This window comes from Pristis pectinata, chromosome 22 (genome assembly GCF_009764475.1).
Source record: "Pristis pectinata isolate sPriPec2 chromosome 22, sPriPec2.1.pri, whole genome shotgun sequence".
In the NCBI taxonomy this organism is placed as follows: Eukaryota; Metazoa; Chordata; class Chondrichthyes; order Rhinopristiformes; family Pristidae; genus Pristis; species Pristis pectinata.
In genome coordinates this window covers 19928429-19949896 of record NC_067426.1, presented here as the reverse complement: position 1 = coordinate 19949896, position 21468 = coordinate 19928429, and the positions used below count along the sequence as shown (strand labels likewise).

At 36.8% G+C, this 21468-nt stretch overlaps 1 protein-coding gene across 1 annotated transcript in view; it reads right to left on the bottom strand.

Annotated features, from left to right (window-relative positions):
* Positions 1-7327: 7327 nt before the first annotated feature.
* LOC127581731 (claspin) overlaps positions 7328-21468 on the bottom strand; it is a 39493-nt gene continuing 25352 nt past the window's right edge. Inside the window, exons 11-26 of the mRNA XM_052036400.1 lie at positions 21023-21101; positions 20430-20529; positions 19680-19750; positions 18723-18940; positions 18131-18282; positions 17589-17812; positions 16833-16950; positions 16614-16680; positions 16382-16467; positions 15889-16050; positions 13942-14063; positions 12812-12939; positions 11974-12064; positions 11580-11656; positions 9522-9686; positions 7328-7573 (exon numbers count right to left, since the gene is read on the bottom strand). Coding sequence (XP_051892360.1) covers positions 7457-7573; positions 9522-9686; positions 11580-11656; positions 11974-12064; positions 12812-12939; positions 13942-14063; positions 15889-16050; positions 16382-16467; positions 16614-16680; positions 16833-16950; positions 17589-17812; positions 18131-18282; positions 18723-18940; positions 19680-19750; positions 20430-20529; positions 21023-21101 — 1977 coding nt within the window. The 3' untranslated portion in view covers positions 7328-7456. The remainder of the gene's footprint in view (positions 7574-9521; positions 9687-11579; positions 11657-11973; positions 12065-12811; positions 12940-13941; positions 14064-15888; positions 16051-16381; positions 16468-16613; positions 16681-16832; positions 16951-17588; positions 17813-18130; positions 18283-18722; positions 18941-19679; positions 19751-20429; positions 20530-21022; positions 21102-21468) is intronic.

Here is a 21468-nt window from a genome sequence, read left to right as displayed (position 1 = left end):
GCAGTTTAATGATAAGTGTCTGAGTTGATAATGGAATCAATTGTCACGAGTCAATTTGAGGATAATCAGCATGATATAACAAATAACAAGGAGTTGAGTGTAAGGTCCTTCTCAAATGAGCCTCCTCTTTGACCTTGTGGTACTGAGGCAAAAGAGCCAAGAAGATTCCTTTTTACTTGCTGGTCAGGTCCTTGGAGTAGGCCTTGAGCCTTCTGATCAATCTTCCATGCAAAAGTCCTGAGCAACTTCTAACTCAGGGATTAAAATACTTAGGGCAGTGTAGGAATCATTAACGAGGTGTGCAGAGTATATAAAAGCTGTGGTTAAAAAAAAGCGAACATCACAAAACACATGATATCACAGGCACAGTGGTGGACAGAGCTTTGATGTAATGAATCATGACACCATATGGTAGTCCAGAAATTAGTGGGTTGACAGACTATAGAGATTAGCATACATAATTGAAGCAATTCATCCTTTTGTTCTTCACTTTCATTATAACTTGCAGTACTGAATATAAATTTGCGGGTACTGCTTTTTATGAAGAAGAATATAGTGCAATTGCCTTACATGTGTGGAAATCCTTGATTGAACAAATCTCTAATTTCATGTTGTCCTGCCTGTGTTATTAAGTACTGTAAACCTTCAAATCGGACTGTGCAATCACAGCTCCTCCCCTCGGGCACCCCTCAGACCCTAACTGATTGTTGGCCCCAGATTAAACATGGTAATTGGAGTTAAGATGGAGTGCTGCAGATTGCAGGGACCTTGCCCTGGGCTCTGGGATGTTACTGCTGTAAAAATGTGCAGATGCTACTTGCAGTTTTTCCTGAACTTGAGCTGAGAGATAGAGTACACAGATTGAACTGCAATACAACCCTCAGTCACATTTAATAACTCTTCTCTCACCGGGTCCCAAGCCCTGCGGCTAACATGGCGATTTCTCAGAAACCTAATCTCTGATCTTTAAAAATATAATTATCCCAACAATACTAAAAATCAATGGTGAAACCTGTTTTCTTCAGTTCCAACACACATTTTATAATTTGCTGCATCAGTCTATTCAGTCCTCTAAAGTCTGTTCTAAATTTATTTGTGCTTGAAATGGGGAACTCATAATCCCAATTTCTCATCTGGATTTATTCAGTAGGCTATGACATTCCTCAGAAAAACAAAGGTAGTTGATTCAGAATTAAAAATGACAAGGAACATGAACCGAACCAAAGAAAATGACTTCAGGCCATAATGTGCTCATGAGGAAAACTAATAAAATAAGTAAAAAGATTGCCTTAGAAAATTTGCAAAAGGCTAATAAATTAAAGATTCAACTCAAGGATGAAGGTTATTCACAGACAAATCTGTTTATGGATAACGAAGCTAAATGTGGGTATGGATGGTAGATTGTTATACTAAATTCCAGTTGATTTGTGACTTCCTGAAACTGGCAAATCTACAGAAGTGTAACACTAAACTTATTGGAGATAACAGGATAGAATCAATTACTTTGAGGTCTCGTAGGGTAAGCAGAGATTGTTACTCACATTGTGCTCTGAATAGCATTGGGATGACTTTCTGCAGTCCTTCACTGAGCAGCTTGTCACTTTCTTCTCTGCTATCAGTAGGATCCAAGAGCACCTAAAATGACCCTTTGGCCCACTGTGTCTGTGCCAGCCATCAAGTATCACGCTATACTAATCCCATTTCCCAGCTCTCAGCCTGTAACCTTCTATGCTATATTTCAAGTGACATCTAAGTACTTTTTAAATATTGTGGCAGTATCTGCCTCCACAACCCCCTCAATCTGTGCATTGCATATTTCAACCACCGTCTCAATGCAAAAAATTCTTCAAGTCCCCTTTCAATCACTTACCCTCTTCCTTTGGTCATAGAAACCTCTACCATTTCTCACCATCCACCCTTATCAGTGCTCATTTAATTTTGTATACCTCCATCAGGCCGCCCCACCCCACCTCCAAACAAACCCAGTTTATTCCGTCTCTCCTCATAACTGAAATGGCCCATCCCAGGCAACATCTTGGTGATTCTATGCTGTCTTAATGAAAGCAAGTATTCCATATGCCTTTTTCACCTTCCTATCTACATGTGCTGTTGTCTTCAAGGATCCATGGACATGTACAGCAAGCTCCTTTTTCCTCAATACTTCCTGGGATCGTACCATTCATTGTGTATATCCTGGCCTTACAAGTTCTCCCAAAATGTATCACCTCACATTTTTCAGGAATAAATTTCATCTGCCATTTCTCTGCCCAGTAGACAGCACCGAGGAGCTATTTTACACCCATCAGTCCTTTAGATCTTCAGAAAGATGCCCCGCATTATGCTTGGTTTCAGTGAAAGGTTATTTATGAAACTGGAGTGGTGCTTCACCTGTATTTATAAAGACTGAGAAAAATGTGACAACATAAAAGTTGACCCACCTCAAGTAAAGCCACATTGAAGTTAGCAGATAAAAGAAATTATCAAGGAAAGAATCATATCGATAAACTCATAAAAGTTAGATAAATTGAATGGGAAGTAGTGATGCCCATCAGAATGCAGCAACAACTGAGTGGAGCTGTGCGCAGCACATCCAACTGTAGTGCTCACAAGTCAGATAAGTGACTGCGCATTTGTGGGACGCATCAGAATCCTAATTTTCAAATTTTTCGTGATGGGACTAATTTCTGAACTTGAAAGAAAAGAAAGTCTACAATGGCATATAACATGTAACATCCAGGGAAAGGGAAAACGACCAAATTTATTGGGTGTGGAGAATTACTATCCTAATTTGTGTTTGTCATTTAGCAAATCTTAGCTTGCCCTTTTTCTTCTGTTGTAAATACTCAAATAATTAAAAGCATGTAATGGTCAAACTGTTTCCTTCAAGAGAATTCTCATATGAAACAACACCCATTATCATAACTGTGGGGAAAGCTCAAATATACTAATTGGAAACATTGGTAACATTTTTAAAATACTATTTTAACTATAAAACCATATCAATAAATGAACATTTGCTATCATAGGACCTGTACATTTCTGAAGAAAAGTGAAGTTAACTCCCACAAGCTAGTTTTCATCCAACATACATTTTGTCTGTTTGTCTTGTTAAAAGATGAATTGACAAACACACAATACAGCTCTTATGGTTGAGGAAAAGAGCTGAAAACCAATCAATAGAACTGGGTGCAAAAAAAGTTACAAATAGGACTTAAAATCATGCTTGACAAATTAATTAACAAGTGCAAGGATGGCAGGTGTCAAAACTTTTAGAGTCGCCTCTGTTGCTGTGGCAGAGCTTCAGCCAACCCTTGCCACATTCACCAGCAGGTGGACACTCCTTATGCCCAGGTTTTGACCAGAAACTTAGCTCACAGGAGATGACAGCTTACCCACTGACCTAGTATGAAATCTGGCCACACTTTCCATTGCCTGCTCAGCTAAACCATTGAAATTACAAGATCACTCTTATTGCATCTTCACCTCTCCTGGCACAATCCCCTCTCTGTTATGTACCTAACCTTTATTCAGGCATCCAGATCTTTTAAAATCCATATTTCTACCTCTACCTTCATTCCAAGCTTCTCCTCCATTCTCATTTTTCACTTCTTTCAGCCACCTCAGTGATAATTACCCTTGGTTATTTCAATTTTGCTTAGATCCTATGCCCCTTTTCATTTGAATTTCCTGCCTCCCAACAAACTCTCCTATGTTTATTTTTGATGGTTCTCTTAACTTTGCCAATTCTTCTGCCCTCTTTGCTTTCACTGTCCCCATCACGTCATGACAACCATTTCCTTGTGTACCTCATGAGCCATTGTCCCACCTCTTTATGGATAAGGAGAGCTATTTATCTACTGTCTAACCTGTTAACACTCTGGAGCCCAATCTAAATGATTATTGTTTTCTGTAGGAAATTTCCTGATACATAAAGTAACCTTCAATGTCACTGTTTATAGTATTCTATATTAACCATTTTCAAAGCATCTACTTCCATCTATGCTATTATAAGATCATTCTTCAGATGGCTCATTTCAAGGCTGCAAGTCCAATCCTCTCCATTTATTCTTCAACATTCTGTTTTTGGAAGGACCTGGGCAAGAGGAAATCTGAGAAAGAAAATGCTAAATAATGCACAATAAATCGAGATTGATGATTTAACATGGGGGTATGATGATCAGCAAACAGTAATGTAAGGAAGTATTTCAACCAAACATTGCTCTGGAACGGGCTGGTCAGTTAAAGTCGAAGTAAAAGCTCTGGAATTACTCAAAAGGAAGTGATGTGGGATCTCAGACGGCAGAACAAGTGTACAGCAAATACGAAAGATACTGGCTCGATTTATTTGTCTTAATTTAGAGTATGATTATTATTCTTTCACCTCAGAAAACTGGGATGAAAAAAAATCTGCCCCTTCTCACTAATAGAAAGGTAAAGTCTCAACTGTTTGAGCAGAATTCATGTACTTTTTAATTTCACAGACTGTCACATTAAAAACAAAACTGTGGAATTCCAGGCCAGGAAATATAACACAAGTAAACATTCTTTTAACAGACACAGCAAGTGGGCATTACCTATTAATATTAGTGCTATATACACAGAGTGAGATTAACGAGTTGTCTTAATCTGCCCTGATTTAATGATGTGCTCAGCATTCGAAACAGAGTTTAATTCAGTTTAATGCATCTTCTTGCTAACAAGCAGCAGGTATATCTGATGACATCTTTCAGCCCATTAATTGCATTAATAACCACCTTTTTACTATTTCCATTAGCATACTTCTAGTCATGATTCCATCACTGTAGGAATGATAATTTTCTTCAGCCTGCTGCACATAGAAAATAATCTGACATTTAGTTTAATGAGGAAAAATGTAATTGATACAAATTGCTTATTTCAGTCTAATGCCACGCAGACCAAAAATTTACAATGGATGTCATTTATTTTTTTTGCTTATAATCAGGCAGGAAAATTTATCTTTCACATAATCTTGCCAAGTACAAACTCCTCAGCAACTATAATATTGCACTACAAGGTTTCCCTCTAGTGTTGAAATCTATGGATCTGTTTATATTCCAACTTTACTTAAGGGAAAATTTAACATTTTCAGTTTAGCCTCCTGTCATAACAACAGCTGGTATAACAAAACTAAACAGTGGCATATGCCAACCTGTGAATGTTAGCTAATAAAAAAAAATTAGGGAACAGCTTTCAGTGAACATTACTCTTCCTTTGGCACTGGTCATGGAGAAAAATAATAAAAACTCTTTTGCTATAAACATCTGTCTCCCAATCTATTTTTATCATGCCCGCCAACAATTTACTCTAAAGATTAATGCCACTGAACAAACATGCAACTATTCCATCCAATGTAATCTTATTTTTTTAAAATTTAGCACACACTTTCATCCAACTCAAATGGTCTACTCAGCTGGACAGTCTAATCTTCCCATTGTTTTCCTTTCAGTTGTGCCAATCAAGCATCAGCACTAGGTCAGTTGGATATTATGAAATCTTTTTGCTCTACGAGTACACATATGAAAGTCTTTGAAGACAGCAAAAAAAGTTAGGAAGCAGTTAAAGCTTGATTTTATAAAGTTTACATTGAGGATAAAAGGAAGAATTAGCATGGAGAGAGAGAGAGAGAGATATATATATATATATATATATATATATATATATAAAAATAAAAATAAACTGCTTTGGTTCCAGCTGGAGCTAATTCTGTACGCCATACTTTATGAAGGACGTCCAAATGATGGAGAAGGTGCAGATTAACTTTGTGGTCGATATCGTGAAACGTTTTAGATTCTCCCTAATCACTAGACCAAAAGAATAAGAGGCAACAGAAGGAAACTGTTCATTCATGCAGCAAGTTAGGATTGGAATACTTGAAAGCCTTGTGGAAGTGAATACTATACATTCTAAAAATAAATTGAATAAACATTTGAAAGGAAAATCATGTAGAATGGCAAGGATAGGACAAGGAGATTGATGAATGGGGTAACTCAGTATGATGTATTTCTCATTAATCCAGATGGTTTTGATGGATGGTCTGCACTAATTGGAATAATGGCACTTCTAATTCACATGCAAGATGATTCAGTTTGGTAGGAAAAAAGGTGGATTATGTTCCTTGCAAAGCAACAAACTAAATGGAGTAGATGTGCAGTTCTGGGAACAGAGGTAAATCATTTATAGATAGAGATGTTAATAAAATCCTTTAGAGGAATATATGCAGGTACAATTTATACACCACTACAAATAGCAAAGTGCTGGAGCGTAATGATTTACAGGGCTTCCAAAAATTTAGATGAAGCAAGTTGGGGAATATTAAGCTTGCTGACATCTGTTCTCTGGAAGAGAAGACTTGGGAAATTTGGCAAAGGTCTTTGAAGGATTTCAGTTAAGTAGATGTGAAAAAATTGTTTCCCTTTTTGGAAATTTAGAATATGGTGATAACACTACCAGATTATCAGTGACTATTAAATAATTTGGCAGGAACATACTTAAATATGGAGGAGGTGAAACTTACAAACATAACATGGAGACATTTAAGGGAAGGCTTGACTCAACAAAAAGAATCAAAAATTAAGGCGGGAAAATGTGAGAGGGATCAAGTTCATTGAGAGCACACTAGTGTTTACTAAAGAGTCTATTTGTGCTGCAGATACTATATAGCCATTTTTCAAACTGACTCAGTGCATTCTGTTTTTAAAATCTAATAAGGAACACCCAATATCTTTTTATTCTTGGATGTCTTTCATTTCTATATTTAGTTACTTAAAGGATTACAATATAAATGGAAAACATAGGCAATACATAATCCTTTTCATGCCATGTTCAGGATGTCTCAAAGTGCATTACAGCCAGGAAGTGAACCTGCAAATTTATGTTCAAAATCTCCCAGAGACTCAACATAACTATATAATCTATTAATGTTGTTCAAGGGATAAAAATTCACTGGAGTACCAGGGATAGTTGAAATAGTACTTGGGGATCTGTTTTATCCATCTACAGGAACAGATTGGCCTCAGTTTAACATTGTATAAATGCATAATTTTAAGTTTAAAATCTATTCTGATTCTTCATAAAGTCTTTAGAATAACATTGTACAATTTAGAACACTGTACAATTTTCCCTGCAGTCATTAAACTAATTTTTCATTGTTCTATTAAAATTTTGATTTTTAAGTTTATATTTGGCTGATGCACTCAGACTATAATACATAGTGTACAAATAGCTCTTTGGAAAACAGTGCTCAAGTATTTTTATACCAAAGGCATCAAATAATGCAAGTCGGTGAAAATGAAATCGCCACAGAATTATAAAAATGGTATTTATTTCTCAGATAAAACAATCTAGCAAGTGCATTTATAATCATGTACAAGCACAACACACCTAATTTACAATAACAAACTGAATACCAAGTGAAGCTATATTATAATTACAGTAATTATTTCTCTAAATATCGAAATATACTTCTAGTATGGGTGCTAGTTATTGCTGTCTTCTCAGTGCGTGGTCGCTTTGCTAATGAAGTGATCGGAGCAGCAGTTGCCTTTCTTTTTGTCTGCGAAAAGAAAATGGATTATTTATTTCTGTTGGCAATTGTTTTTTTTCCACACTATTACCAAACACACAAGCAAAAACTAATGAACCAATTAATGAAAGCGTTTCAGCTCTCAAACCCATTTCACTAGTTAGAGCATGGGTAATCTGTATTTCAACACTATTTCTTCACCCCTGATCCACAGCTCTTCAGACCCACAGCCAACAAATTTGAGTCAAATTCTAAATGTTCCAAAAACTACTCGAAGTTTATATCCATCTATCCAAACAAATTTCTAGGAACATGTACCCCAACAAGATTACTCAACTTCCTAAAGTTTATACATGCTCTGCTCATAATTTAACTTTTCAGTAAATCTGGGCAGCACACACTCTGAAGCCACTCTCTCCTTAGGTTCAATGTCCAAAACTAAAAGAAGTATTCCAGGTATAGTCTTATCAGGACTGTAGAATTTGAAGTAGCATTTCATTTGTGAATTTGACATCACCTGCCCTCACTTTAAGGATCACCATTTTCCTTTCTGTATGTTTCTAACCTGTGAACTAAGTTGTGGAGTACTTGGACACTACTCTTCCAGTTTGTAAACTATTCTATTCCATTTGGTGTTCTTCATCTCAGGCATAATCTACTATGAAGGGCCACCCCTATTCTTCATCTACATGCTGCCCCAGAAGGCAAGTTCCATTCCCTAACCAACAATTTCATCACTCGTCTGGCCGAGATCGTGAATCTTTGGAATTCTCTATCCCAGAGGGCCGTGGAGGCTCAATAAATGAGTAGATCTAAAAATGGTAGCAATCTCTAGCTTGAATATAAAGGGAATCACGACATTTGGACCAACCCAGGAGTGTGCTGTTGAGGTTCAAGATCAGTTATAACTTTATTGAATGACTTACTGCTGCTTATTTTGCATTTGTTTCTCTTAACAGCCTGGGATATTTCATTCAGGTCTAGTGATTTATCCATTGTCAAAGATACTGCACCTTTAATGTTTCTTGTTTTTGTTATCTCATCCAGTATTTTACACTCCTTTGCCTTAACTGCATCAGCATCATTAGGTTCTTTTGTGAAAACAGTCAGAAAATATTAAGAACTTTACTTACATCATCAGCTTCCACACAGAGGATCTTCATGGTCCCCAACAGACCTATCCTTTTGTTTATTTAACTACCTTGCTCCTTTTGTGCTTACAACTAACTTTGCATTTTTCCAAAAAAACTTAAAACTATTTACAGCACAGTAACAGGCCCTACTGGCCCAATGAGTCCGCGCCGCCCATTTAAACCCATGTTAACCTACCCGTACGTCTTTGGAATGTGGGAGGAAACCCACGCAGACACAGGGAGAGCGTACAAACTCCTTACAGACAGTTACTGGAATTGAACCCCGATCGCTGGTGCTGCAATAGCATCACACTAACCACTAGGCTAACATGCCGCCCAATTTTTTTCATAACCCCACTTTGCTTTCCAAATTGTCTACGCTTTCTATACTCTTACAGACTTTACATTTTGGTGTTTGACATCAGCTTCCCTTGACTGGCTTATCGTACCCTCTGTGCATCTTGTCATCCAGGAGGCTGTAGATCTGGCAGTCTCACCTTCTCCCTTTGTGGTAATATGTTCACCACAAATCCATTGAAACCCCTTGTAAAATGCCCCCCCATTGCTTTGACACTGATATACCTCCAAGAAGCTATTTCCAGACACTTCTGTCCAGCAAAATTAGCCTTGCTCCAATACGATTTGGTCTTTGTAATTTTGCAAAACCTAACTGAATTTTGGTCATCACCACCAAAACACTCTCCCTGATGCTCCTTCCAATTGCCCAGCCTCTTTCCCCAAGACTAAATTCAGAATTGCCTGTTTGGCAGTTCTCCTGAATGTTTGACATAGTTGCATCACTCTATAGGTACCTGTCCTGTACACCTGACTTTTTCCAGTCTTACCTGTGGTTTTGATTCTATCCTTTTCATATCATTCTTTTCTGGAGATAGTGTATGGAAGACAAAATTCCGGGAGCTGGCACGAGGAGCATTTAGATTCACGTCTGATATTGCTGCTAGCTTCTGTAGTACCTCTCGAGGTTGGTTTAGAAGGGATCCATTCTTTCTCTGTTGCATATTTAAAGAAAGAGGAACATAATAACTCTAACTTCTCTAGTGTTTACCAGACTGGTCCATTCTCAAGATATGGACCAAAGCAAAATACAAATGTGAATATTTCTGCACAACTCTGTAATAGACCTAACTATATCCTGGAGTCATTGTTTGAGATGTCTTTAAGTGGCTCCTTATGACCCATTACAAAACAGATGGGGATGTGCTTTTGAACACTTCTTCCAATAATTAAAAATGGGTCAAAAGTAGTCTAAACTTCATTTAGTGTTGAATTTTTGACAATAAATTATGCAGCCTTAAATTTAGTGTGCTATAGGGAGCAGAATTTAATTGCAATCATAATTTCATTAGATTACATAACTCACCAATATATGGAACATATCATTAAGGCTTTGCTAAAAACACAGACACCATTTAATGGGACAGATTTTGCTAGAGTTAGACAACCCAAACCATTTTCCAAATTCTCTCCTTATATTTTTCCACCACTCTATCCGCACCCAAAAGCACCTGCCCTGCCTTGCCCTACCCCCAAACCAGGGAATGTTTGTCCTTACTCTCAATGCATTTACCACTCTTTCAACAAAATGATGGAGATACATCTTGGGGAACTTGCTTTCAGTCGAAGTATGGTTTACAAAACCAAAATCAAACTACTCCACAATATACTATACTAGTAATTTTGCACAATATACAAACTTGGCACCGTCTGCTCAGTTTCATTGTTTCCTCAATATACGTGTCAGATCTGAGATTTTGTGAAAACAACAATCAAATAGCCAATGAGGTAAAGGTTAATTCTAGAACCATAGAACACTACAGCACAGAAAACAGGCTATTCGGCCCTTCTAGTCTGTGCCGAAACGGTATTCCGCTAGTCCCATTTACCTGTACCCAGTCCATAACCCTCCAGACCTCTCCCGTCCATGTATCTATCCAATTTATTCTTAAAACTCAAGAGTGAACTCGCATTTACTACATCAGATGGCAGCCTGTTCCATGCTCCCACCACTCTGAGTGAAGAAGTTCCCCCTAATGTTCCCCCTAAACTTTTCCCCTTTCACCTTAAAGCCATGTCCTCTCGTACTTATCTTTCCTAATCTAGGTGGAGCCTACTCGCATTAACTCTGTCTATACCCCTCATAATTTTGTAAACCTCTAACAAATCTGCCCTCATTCTTCTGCACGCCAAGGAATAAAGTCCTAACCTGTTCAATCTTTGCCTTTAACTCAACTCCTGAAGACCCAGCAACATTCTAGTAAATCTCCTCTGCACTCTTTCAATCTTACAAATATCCTTCCTATAGTTAGGTGACCAGAACTGCACACAATACTCTAAATTTGGCCTCACCAATGTCTTACACAACCTCACCATAACATCCCAACTCCTATACTCAATACTTTGATTTATGAATGCCAGGATGTCAAAAGCCTTCTTTACAACACTGTCTACCTGCGATGCCACTTTCAGGGAATTATGTATCTGAACTTCCAGATCCCTTTGTGCCCTACCACTTACTGTGTATGTCGTACCTTGATTTGTCCTTCCAAAATGCAACACCACATTTTGCATGTGGACATGCAGCTACACTTCAATGGTGCTCAAGGATGGTCAAAAAATAAAAGCAATTGATGACAAATACCTGCTCCACTTAATTTAGGACATATTAGCAGCTTAAGATCACAGGATCTAAGTATATTCAAAATCTTCATACATTTAATCGAGAACAGTTTTGTTTTTGATCCACAATGGCTCTATTGTAAAGAGGCAAAGTCACTTCAAAGTACATCAAGACATTAAAAAAAAACACACTGATGCATGTGTGCTTCCTTCACCTCTCATTTTTGAAATTCTGAGACCATATTTGGTTAAGTTTGAATACGTACACAAAAAATAGATTTCTGAGACTTGAATCCCATCGATTCCTGCTGTTTTTTTTCTGGAACCACTTCCACAGAACTACCTGCAAACCCAGATATGGCAAGTATTAGTTTGAACTTCTTTCAAGAATTTTGTCTCTCATACATGGCAACTTCTAGCAGAAGATGAATTCTACATTTTATGACACAATTGAGAGCCTTATTCACACAGACAACTCTCCAGCAGTTTCACACACACATTTTTGATGAAACCTGAAATAATGTTGTTATAACTGGAATATATTTAAAAACATAACTGAAATTGGTTTCATTTATGATGTGGTATTTACGTCAACTTTTTTTGTAATTTTAAAGTGTTTCCACACAAGGTGTGAATATTGAGATGAACGGATATACCTACTTTTATGTAAAGCTTTGATGGTAATTTTCTTTGCCAATTTCATGAATTGGCTTTCTTCACCAACCTCTTCTTCACTATCTGCTTCCTGAGACTGAAGGGAGAGCAGAAATTATATTTCTACCTGATGAAATCCAGAAGATCTGACTTAAAAATCCATTGAAAGAGTTGAAAAGTATTTTTGCTGTCAGTATACAAAAATAAATTGTGAGCCAACAAATGCTTAAAATTCCTGAAAGTGCTTTTCTTCTTCTCTATCTTATGAGCAATAAATTTTCTACTAGTCCTATCCTATTAGGCAGCAAATTAGGCATTAGCAGTACAACAAACATGGAATGAGTGCTTTATGTTGATGTGTTAAATAAAGCAAGACCCAACATTAAGAGTATAACACATCCAAGAGGTACATTTCACAGATACCCCAAAACATCCACACCTAATATAATACTAACTTATTAAACTGCAAAATTAGAGCATTTAAAAATACAGATGGTGATTTCTATGAGATTTGGTTGGCAAGGTAGTTTTTGGAATTTTGGCCTTTATAGCTGCCTCCATAAAGCACCCTTGAACCAGCAGAAATGAATCATTTACTCTCGGGACTCTACCATACATCTCATACATGTACATGAAAAAAGAAAATTTGCACATCCTTTCCCTCTACCTCTCCAACAAATCCATATGAAAGCTATGTAGCAGACTGGCTAATCAACCAGGTCTGATCCAAAAATTTATATTACACAACAGTGTCAACTTGACCAAATATAGTTGCCGCAGGGACACAAAGTAATAAAATCTCTTACAAATAGATCTAATAAAAACACTGATGTAGAAAAAGCACCTTTTCACGAAGCCACTGCTCTCGTTCAAACCGATCCTTCCGCCATTTTACTTCTGCCTCATCTGCATCTTCTTCATTTGTTTCATTCTCAGAATCTCCATGAAACTGGTCAATATGCGAGGAATCATCTGAAACAATACATTTATAAATATTCAAAGTGGATTTTATATATGATCAAGTTTTTCTGTCAAAATGGGTTGAAGGTAGACATGAACATGGAGCTACACCAGACTTGCGTGCCGAACAGGTGCACAATGCATCTGGGTGTTACAAAAGTAGAGGCAAAATGGATGGATGAGGTAGAATTGCCCGAGATTTTTGACATGCATGCTGCACGCATCATAAAAATGTGTACCTATGGGTTATTTATTGTCCCCTATTGTACCTGCCTCCATCACCACCCTGGCAGCACATTCCAGGCACCCACCACTCTTTTAAAAAAAAAGCCCCACACCTCTGCTTTGAACTTTCCCCCTCTCACCTTAAATGCGTGCCCTCTAGCATTAGACATTTTGACCCTGGGAAAATGATATCAAACTCTATCTATGCCTCTCATAATTTTATAAACATCTATCAGGTCTCCCCTCAGCCTCTGCCACTCCAGAGAAAACAATTCAAGTTTGTCCAAGTTTTATCAGATGCCCTCTAATCCAGGCAGTATCCTGGTAAAGCCTCTTCTGCACCCTCTCCAAAGTCTCCACATCCTTCCTACAATGAGGTAACAAGAATTGAATGCAAAACTCCAGATGCAGCCTAACCAGTTTTATAAAGCTGCAAAATAACTTCCTGACTCTTGAACTCAATGCCAGAAATTAAAACTAAAGGTGGTTCAAACTATAGCTCAATCTAATTCCAAAGTCAACCAAAGTTTGACTTCTACAAAAGCAAATTATACTGGATTAATAGAACCAGGTCTACTAAAACACACTATTACCAGAATTCAAGTTATTGACATAAAAATTTAATTTCTTTTTATAACTATTGTGATTCAGTTTCCTTTTCTCCAGAAGGTCTCATGAACTCAGGGTAAACTGAGAATTATACATGAGAAATTCTGACAGCTTACTGAAGCCCTACTTAAAAAAAATACCAAATACAAGTTGCACTTGAAAAAATACCTTGGAACTCACCAATATTTTTCCAACGGAATCTTCGTGTCCGCCCTGGTCCATCATTGTGCAGGTCGCCATCGGCTAAGTATTGTTCCTGATAAAGACGCAGCTGTCGTTTATCATCATCCATCAATACCTTCCTGCAAAAGGTTAGGGGAGTGATTGTGGAGGAAGGAAAAGAATAGTACTTTAAACGTGAGAGATAAGAAATCAATCGATCCTACATACCTGTTCAACCTTGCTCCAGCAGCAAAGAGCTGAGAATAAAAAAAAACTGGCATGTTTTCTTCTTTACCTCTTATCTTCTATATCAACCTCATAGTTGACCATGGAATTTAATGCCATGATAAAATAAGCCTTGGCCTGAAGACGTTTCAGAACAAGTGTGGGAAATTTGCTTTGAATGACTCGAGTTGAATTTCAGACCATTACTAACAACTGAAGTTTTTAAATTAAGATGATTATTCAACACTCCCAATTAAATACTAACTGTAAGCAAAATGTTACTGTGAATTATAAGCTTTGGTCGAATCAAGTTTTATTATTGCAAAATAAAACAGAGAAATTACTGATCAAGAATCCCATTTCAAAATAGCAAACAAAATTTCAGGGAGAATTGACAGTGCACGGAAAAACACCTGTTTTAAGACTTCCAACACTAATCATCTTTTTGAAGAATGAAACTCCAGATTTATGAAATACCATTTCCAGCACTTGGCAGCAATTATTATTAAAATTACACTAACTTATGAATACGCAATTCAAACTTCTCATTATCAGTGGGGAAACTAGGTGCTAAGTATTACAATGTCATGTTATTGCACTGATTTTGGTGGATTTTTTTTGGGCAAGATCATACCACAGCCCACCCTATGGAAGCTTAACAGGGACCACAAAATCTGAATCTCCACAGTTCAGAGGACATGTACATAGAATCAGAGTTGCACACTGCAGAAAAGGCCCTTCAAGCTCACCACATCCATGCTGGCCTTTTTGAGACCATCTTCACTAATCCCATTTGCTCGGATCAGGTCCATATCCTTTTGTGCCTTGCCTATTTAAGTGCCTATCCAAATGTTTCTTAAACATAATGATTGTGTCTGACTCCACCACCTCCTCTGGCAGCGAGTTCCAGATATCAACAACTCGCCATGTAAAAGAAAACTTTCCCATCAAATCCCCTTTAAAACTTCTTCTTCTCACCTTAAACTTTTGCATTCTTGTTTTTGATACCCCTACCATGGGGAAAAAAATATTGACTATCTACCCTATCTACATCTCTCAATCCTATACACTTCTCTCAGGTCAACCCCTCAGCCTCCTGCACTCCAGGGAAAAAAATTGGTCTCTCCAATCTCTCCCCGTAACAAAAGCTCTCCAGTCCAAGCAATATCCCAGTGAACCACCTCAGCACTTTCTCCAGAATAACTGTATCCTGCCTATAGTGTGGCAACCAGAACTGCACATGGTACTCCCAAGCGCAGTCGAACCAGGGCTTTGTAAAGTTATATATTTTGTCCCAACTTTTGTATTTTATGCCTTGATCTATGAAGGCAAGCATGCCAAACATCTTCTTCATCACCCTATCTGCCCATCTTCTACAATCTGCAGAAGTATTAGTATATAATAAGAGCAAGTGCTGATAGATTCACTTGACATAAACACAAAATTCAGGTCAATTTAATTCACTCACAAGCTAATGATTCTATTTAATTGCTCTTTAGTCAATGGCAATTGACAATTGAGTTATTAGATTAAGCAACCAGATCTCCCACTCTTGAAAACTGATTTTGAAAATTTGATTAAAATCGACCTCCCATGCAATTTAAAGGCAGTGCACAAATAGTATTTGATAAGAGGGAACCAAGGTTCTAAAAGGTGATTCAATGAAACATTTCAATTACTTCAACCAAAACCAACATTCCAGATAAAATAAGCAATTTTACTAGTTCAGCAAAGACTCACATGTGAATTTTGTTCACTTGCTCCTGCAATTCCTCATCTGATGGCAGATCTTCTTCAATTTCATCTTCTTCGTACTCATCAGATTCTGCATCGTATTCCTCGTCACTTGCCACATCGCTGCCAGAAAGTTCAGCCTCATCTTCTACGAAGTCTCCAAGTTTCCTATCAAATAATTTCAGCTTAAAGTCACATTTGTGTTGTGGTAACTGAAATAGGTAATAATCTACTGCATATTCTTATAGAATCACCAGGTAATATAACCAAACAAGATTCCATCTTTTTCAGAAGTAATAAAATAATTTGAGTAGATGGAACAATAGTTAGGAAGAATGCAGTAGATCACTGTTGATAGCTATTGTTTTCCAATACTTTGTGATTGGACACTGCAATAATTCAATCAAAAAGGTACATTTTGGAAATACACAGAAAAGTTATAAAGGTGCAGCTGTGACTTAGCAGGGAGGAGTAGAAATAAAACCAGTGACACACTCACAATTTGTTTCTTCTTTGAATTTTCCGAGCCAACTGCTCCTCTTCATCTTCCTCTTCTTCACCATCTTCATCTTCACTTTTATCATCCTAATTAGAGAAATTTGACATCGGCTTTTCTTCAACAATATCACTTTTACTACATGGTATACATATCAAACTTCCGATAAGTAGACCATACCACATTAAATATTGACAAATAAAATCGTTGCTTCAGTTTTCATACATTCGCTCACCTCACTCTCAAAAACTTCATCATCAGTTAGCAGCTGAAATTGATTGTCTTCATTTTCATCATCTTCCCTACATGGAGGATAGAAGTGAAACAGATAATAAAAAGCTAGATACATTTCAAAATGCATATTGTAACAATGAAATGCAAAACTATAAGGAGCTCCTCATCCAGACAGCACTAAGTTCCAATTAACACTATTTTGCAGAAATGAAAATATTACCTGTCTGTTGGAAAAGAGCCTGAGCAAAGTGCAAGCACTTCAGTCATGGGATCATCAGATACTGTGGTTGTTGCTTTCTGTTGCTTTACAGCAGAAGTGATGGAAGACAATGAATCTGCTGCAGAGTGAAAGAAACACTGTTACAAATAAATACTAGTGATAGTTACAAGTAATTCTTCGATTTACAAATTTCTGCTGTAACACCATTGACTTTGAGGTACACATCTTCAATTTACAAAGCTAATTTTTCAGTTTTATCAATCTCTACAAATAGGAATGCACTATATCAAAATGTCCAAAATGTACTTCACCAACCTAGCCTGGTTAAATTCACGAAGCTTCACGCAGCAAAATGTTTTCCAAGAATGCACCCTCTTGTAAGTGGAGTCAGTCATATAGCATGAAAGCAGGCCCTTTGTCCCATTATGTCCATGCCAGCCATCAAGTACCTACTCCTACTGATCCCATTTTCTAGCACTTAACCTATCTTCTACAGCACTTCAATCAATCATTAAATACTTCTTACCCTGCCTCTAGTCCAAGATTACAAACACCCTCTGGATGAAAATATTTTTCCTCTAATCCCCTCAATCTCCTATCCCTTAAGGAATGACTTCACCAGAATTTTTTTCTCATTTCAAATTCACACCTGCCCAATTACATTCTGCAACAATAAACAGAAGACAATATGCATAATATGTACACCAGTTTCTTTTCTAAGTATTTGGAATTTAAGTTAAAACTACAAGAGCATACCTGGAGAAATAAATTTCCCAGAGCAAAGTCCAAGCAGCTCATCGATATTTTCTTTTTCTTTGTTTTCCTTTAGTGGATCAAGATTTTGTGATCTAAATTCTCCTGAACAAAGACCCAACAACTCCCCCATGTTTGCATCCATCGCATTTTCATCCATACTATCCAAAATCAGTTGCCGCTTTAATGGCTGACACTTGTTGCTGCGATGACCCACATTCAGAAACCTAGTTCAAAAAATTAATTTGAGGTTGTGTAATATTTTAATAACTACCATGAAGGTTTAAAATACAATCCTTCATACAAATATCAATAGGCAAAATAAGAAAATATATTCATGGCTGTTCACTACACAGATGCTTTATAGCATTCCAACATGTTAGAAAAGCAATTTAACATGGTATAGAACATCTAAATTCTCAGGAACTTATCGTTATCTTAATAGCTAAAACGTATAGTCTTGGACACAATTCTAGGATCCAAGCAAAAATAAAGTAGCAACTCAAAAACTCTTATTCTCCTTTTTAATGAATATAGCAACTTACCCATCTGCATCAAGTAACTGACTTTGTGTTTCATCTTCGAGGGAGAATCTGAACTGAGATTCACCAGCTGAGTTCTTGGGTTCTGGAGATGCATTGTACAAGTCTTGTGAATCTTCTACTGGCATAGAAGGCTCAGATAACTTCCCAGAACTCTGATGGTATAATGAATGCATTGATACATTTTATCTTGTGGTTTATACAATATTTTCCTTCTAAATAATATAGTCTTTACCGCACCTAAAAAAAATCACAGCCTTTTACCCTATGACGACAAAACATTAATTTCAATATTCTGTGTCTGCTCATCAAGGTTTAGTTCGAAGAACTGCCAGACATACAGAATAACTACTATTTTTTTTAAAGGCAGATTTTAGTGGCAGGTTTTTTTAGTTGGTCTTTCCAAACAATAAACAAAAACCCTGCACTTTTTTAATTTCGGTGGAATGAGAGCAATTTGTAGCCTTATGAAAAATGTAATGTACAATTTGTTCATCTTTGGAGTAGCTAGCATTGGAGCGAACACCAGAGCTCTGCAGTCCAGGAGATCAATAACTGTAAAAACCAGAAGTTGATAAATCTGAATTTAGTTTACCTTTGATGCTGAACTAATGAAGCTTATTTTGAACTGACTGTTTGGATTAAAGAGGTTAGGCGATGGTGATCGGAATCCTCCATGCATAGCAATTCCAAATCTGCCAGGCTGTTTGTTAATTGGTTGATATGAAGGAATCATTGATCCAATTAGCTCGAAGCTACTGTTGTGGCTATTGTCTTTTGTTGTGGATGCCTGGGAGATGGAATCATCTTCATCTGAAACATTGATAAAAAGAGTTTCAAACAATTACATTTAAACAATGGTTATCAATACCTAGTTAAGACAACCTTGTGTCACTTTGGAAATCTGCCTTATTCAGCAGTCTGCTCTTGAGGTAACTTCAAATTTCAAGTTTCAAGAGGAAACACAAAAAAAAAGTTTCCACCAAAGCACATTTAGGACATGTGGTTATTTTGAAATATTTAAATTTATGATGAAAGAACAGGTTTACAAAATTACCAAGTCCAGATAAACCAGTTTGGCAATTAAGATATTACGACTAACTCAATGTTTATATAAGGAAGGAAAACTTATTCATGAGGAAACAAATGTCCAGATTGCAATTCAACAAATTGTATAAAAGTAAGAGAGGAGGATTAGATGCTGCAGATTAGACTCTCCCAGCGTCGACAATCTAGGTATTAATCATAGCTGCGACCTGTAGAATTGTAATAGTGCACTGCTTACTTAAGACTCAACAGATAAAAAGAAATCAAGTAACTTTATCAAATTGAATTCTACCAGGTCAGACACTAAAAGCCACATGTCTGTCTTTCTTGCTCTATACTTCACATATTGCATTTTGATTGATCAAGTGGAGGATGTAAAGATGACAGACACATGAGAATAGAACTATTTCTGTTTCCAGGTATTGAAAGAATCTCTTAAATTAAATACTTCCTGTGTTGCTTTTCAGCAATAGTGAGATACGAGACAAAAAACAAAATTCTTTACCAAGTTTGCTATCTCCTTTGGGTGGGGTATGTTGTAGTTGTAGCCTCAATTTGTTGCCAGAAGTCTGTTCACTGAAAAAAAACATACAATTCTCATTTGGTATAAATATAGATTATTTATATGCATACTATTTACTAACACTCTCCAAAAACAGCAGGAAGGTGTTCTTCAACAATGAAATCCATTGAAAATTCTAATCCACAGCTGTGGCACTATCATACCACTGCTTTGTACAAGCATAGAAAGGTTTGAATACTTATTTTGAATACTACAAATGCGTGATGAAAATTTGAAGGTGTTTGCAAAGATCGGCACCTTATGCATGTCCTATAATCAAGGATATGCACACAGTCTACTATAATTGCTTCACACAAAAAGTTTTCTCCCACAAACCTAAGCTATAAATTTAAATAACTAAGTTATGCGTCTCAGCATGAACCAAGATATTTTCACATGCACGCAAAAATGTTAATTGAATGGAGAAAGTATACTTCTGACAAGCTAAAGTTGAATCAATAAGTTCCAATTCCAAATATCTAGGAACTAGAAAAACATTAGACAATACAGACAGGTAAGGAAAAAAAAACAAACAGAAATTGTAGCAATTGACTCTCCACTGAAAACAATTTTTTTAAAATTGATTTCCAGTCAGATCCAGGATTCCTCATCAAATGAGAATGAATATCACTTTAATGCTCCACATGCAGTAGTGGCACAAAGCAAATTATGGTACAAGTATCTAGAAATTACCTAGTTTTAGAAGAAGAATCTGTGCCAGAATTTAAGGACTGTAAAAAATCTGACATGACAGGTTTTGGTGTAGATTCCTTCTGGGTTACTAGGTCTTGATCTGAAGTAAAGCATCAACAGAAAATTAGTGTTCGGTTTTATTGTTCCAGATAAAAACAGTCTATAACCAATCTGCCACCTAAAGACACATTTGCGCTTACCAAGTTTAACCACTTTTTAAACAAAAAATGCACACCATTCATAAAGGGTCATATCTAAACAACCTGCCAAACCAAAAACACTATAAAGTGTTGACTCAAACAACCCAATAAGAGTGCATATTCTTTTTCTTTTTTGCTAGGATTGTTTGCCTTTAAACTTATAATATTAATGCACTCACTTCTCCCTAACAGGTCTGTGGCCAAACAATATGTTACTACATTAAACCATAAGGAAATCAGCAAAATTCCACATTTAATTTAGAATATGAAAGTCTTTGTACATAAGCTTCTTAAATATACAAACTTGCTTTGCCATGCAACAGATGTTGATCATGTTCAGAAGTTTAAGATGGATTCAATTGGCAAAGTGCCATTTAATTGCTTTCCACCTACTCTGTGCTGTATCAGTAGAATGAGAGTCATCATCTGCTTCCTCCACTGGCTCCTCTCCATCACCAAGGAATCCTACAGTCTAAAACAAACATATAATTACCACTATTAATGCAAGAAAAATAATTACTTGACCAATACATACAAGCACACCACCAGTATTCAGATGTCAAACACTCACAGAAATACATGATAGAAAAGGCCATTTGCTCCATCTTGCTGCTGCTGACCCAATAAAAATATGCTACTCCCATATTCTACCTTATCCAAAACATTACAGGTTACAGTACTTCATGTTCAACCTGATTTAACACACACCCAGGGTTTCAGCCTTTTAGACAGCCAGTTCCAGACTACTCTACTGGGTGGTGAACAAAAAATATTTAGTCAATTCTAATTCTTCCACAAATTACCATAAATCTATGTTCCCTAGTGTTTGATCTCTGAAG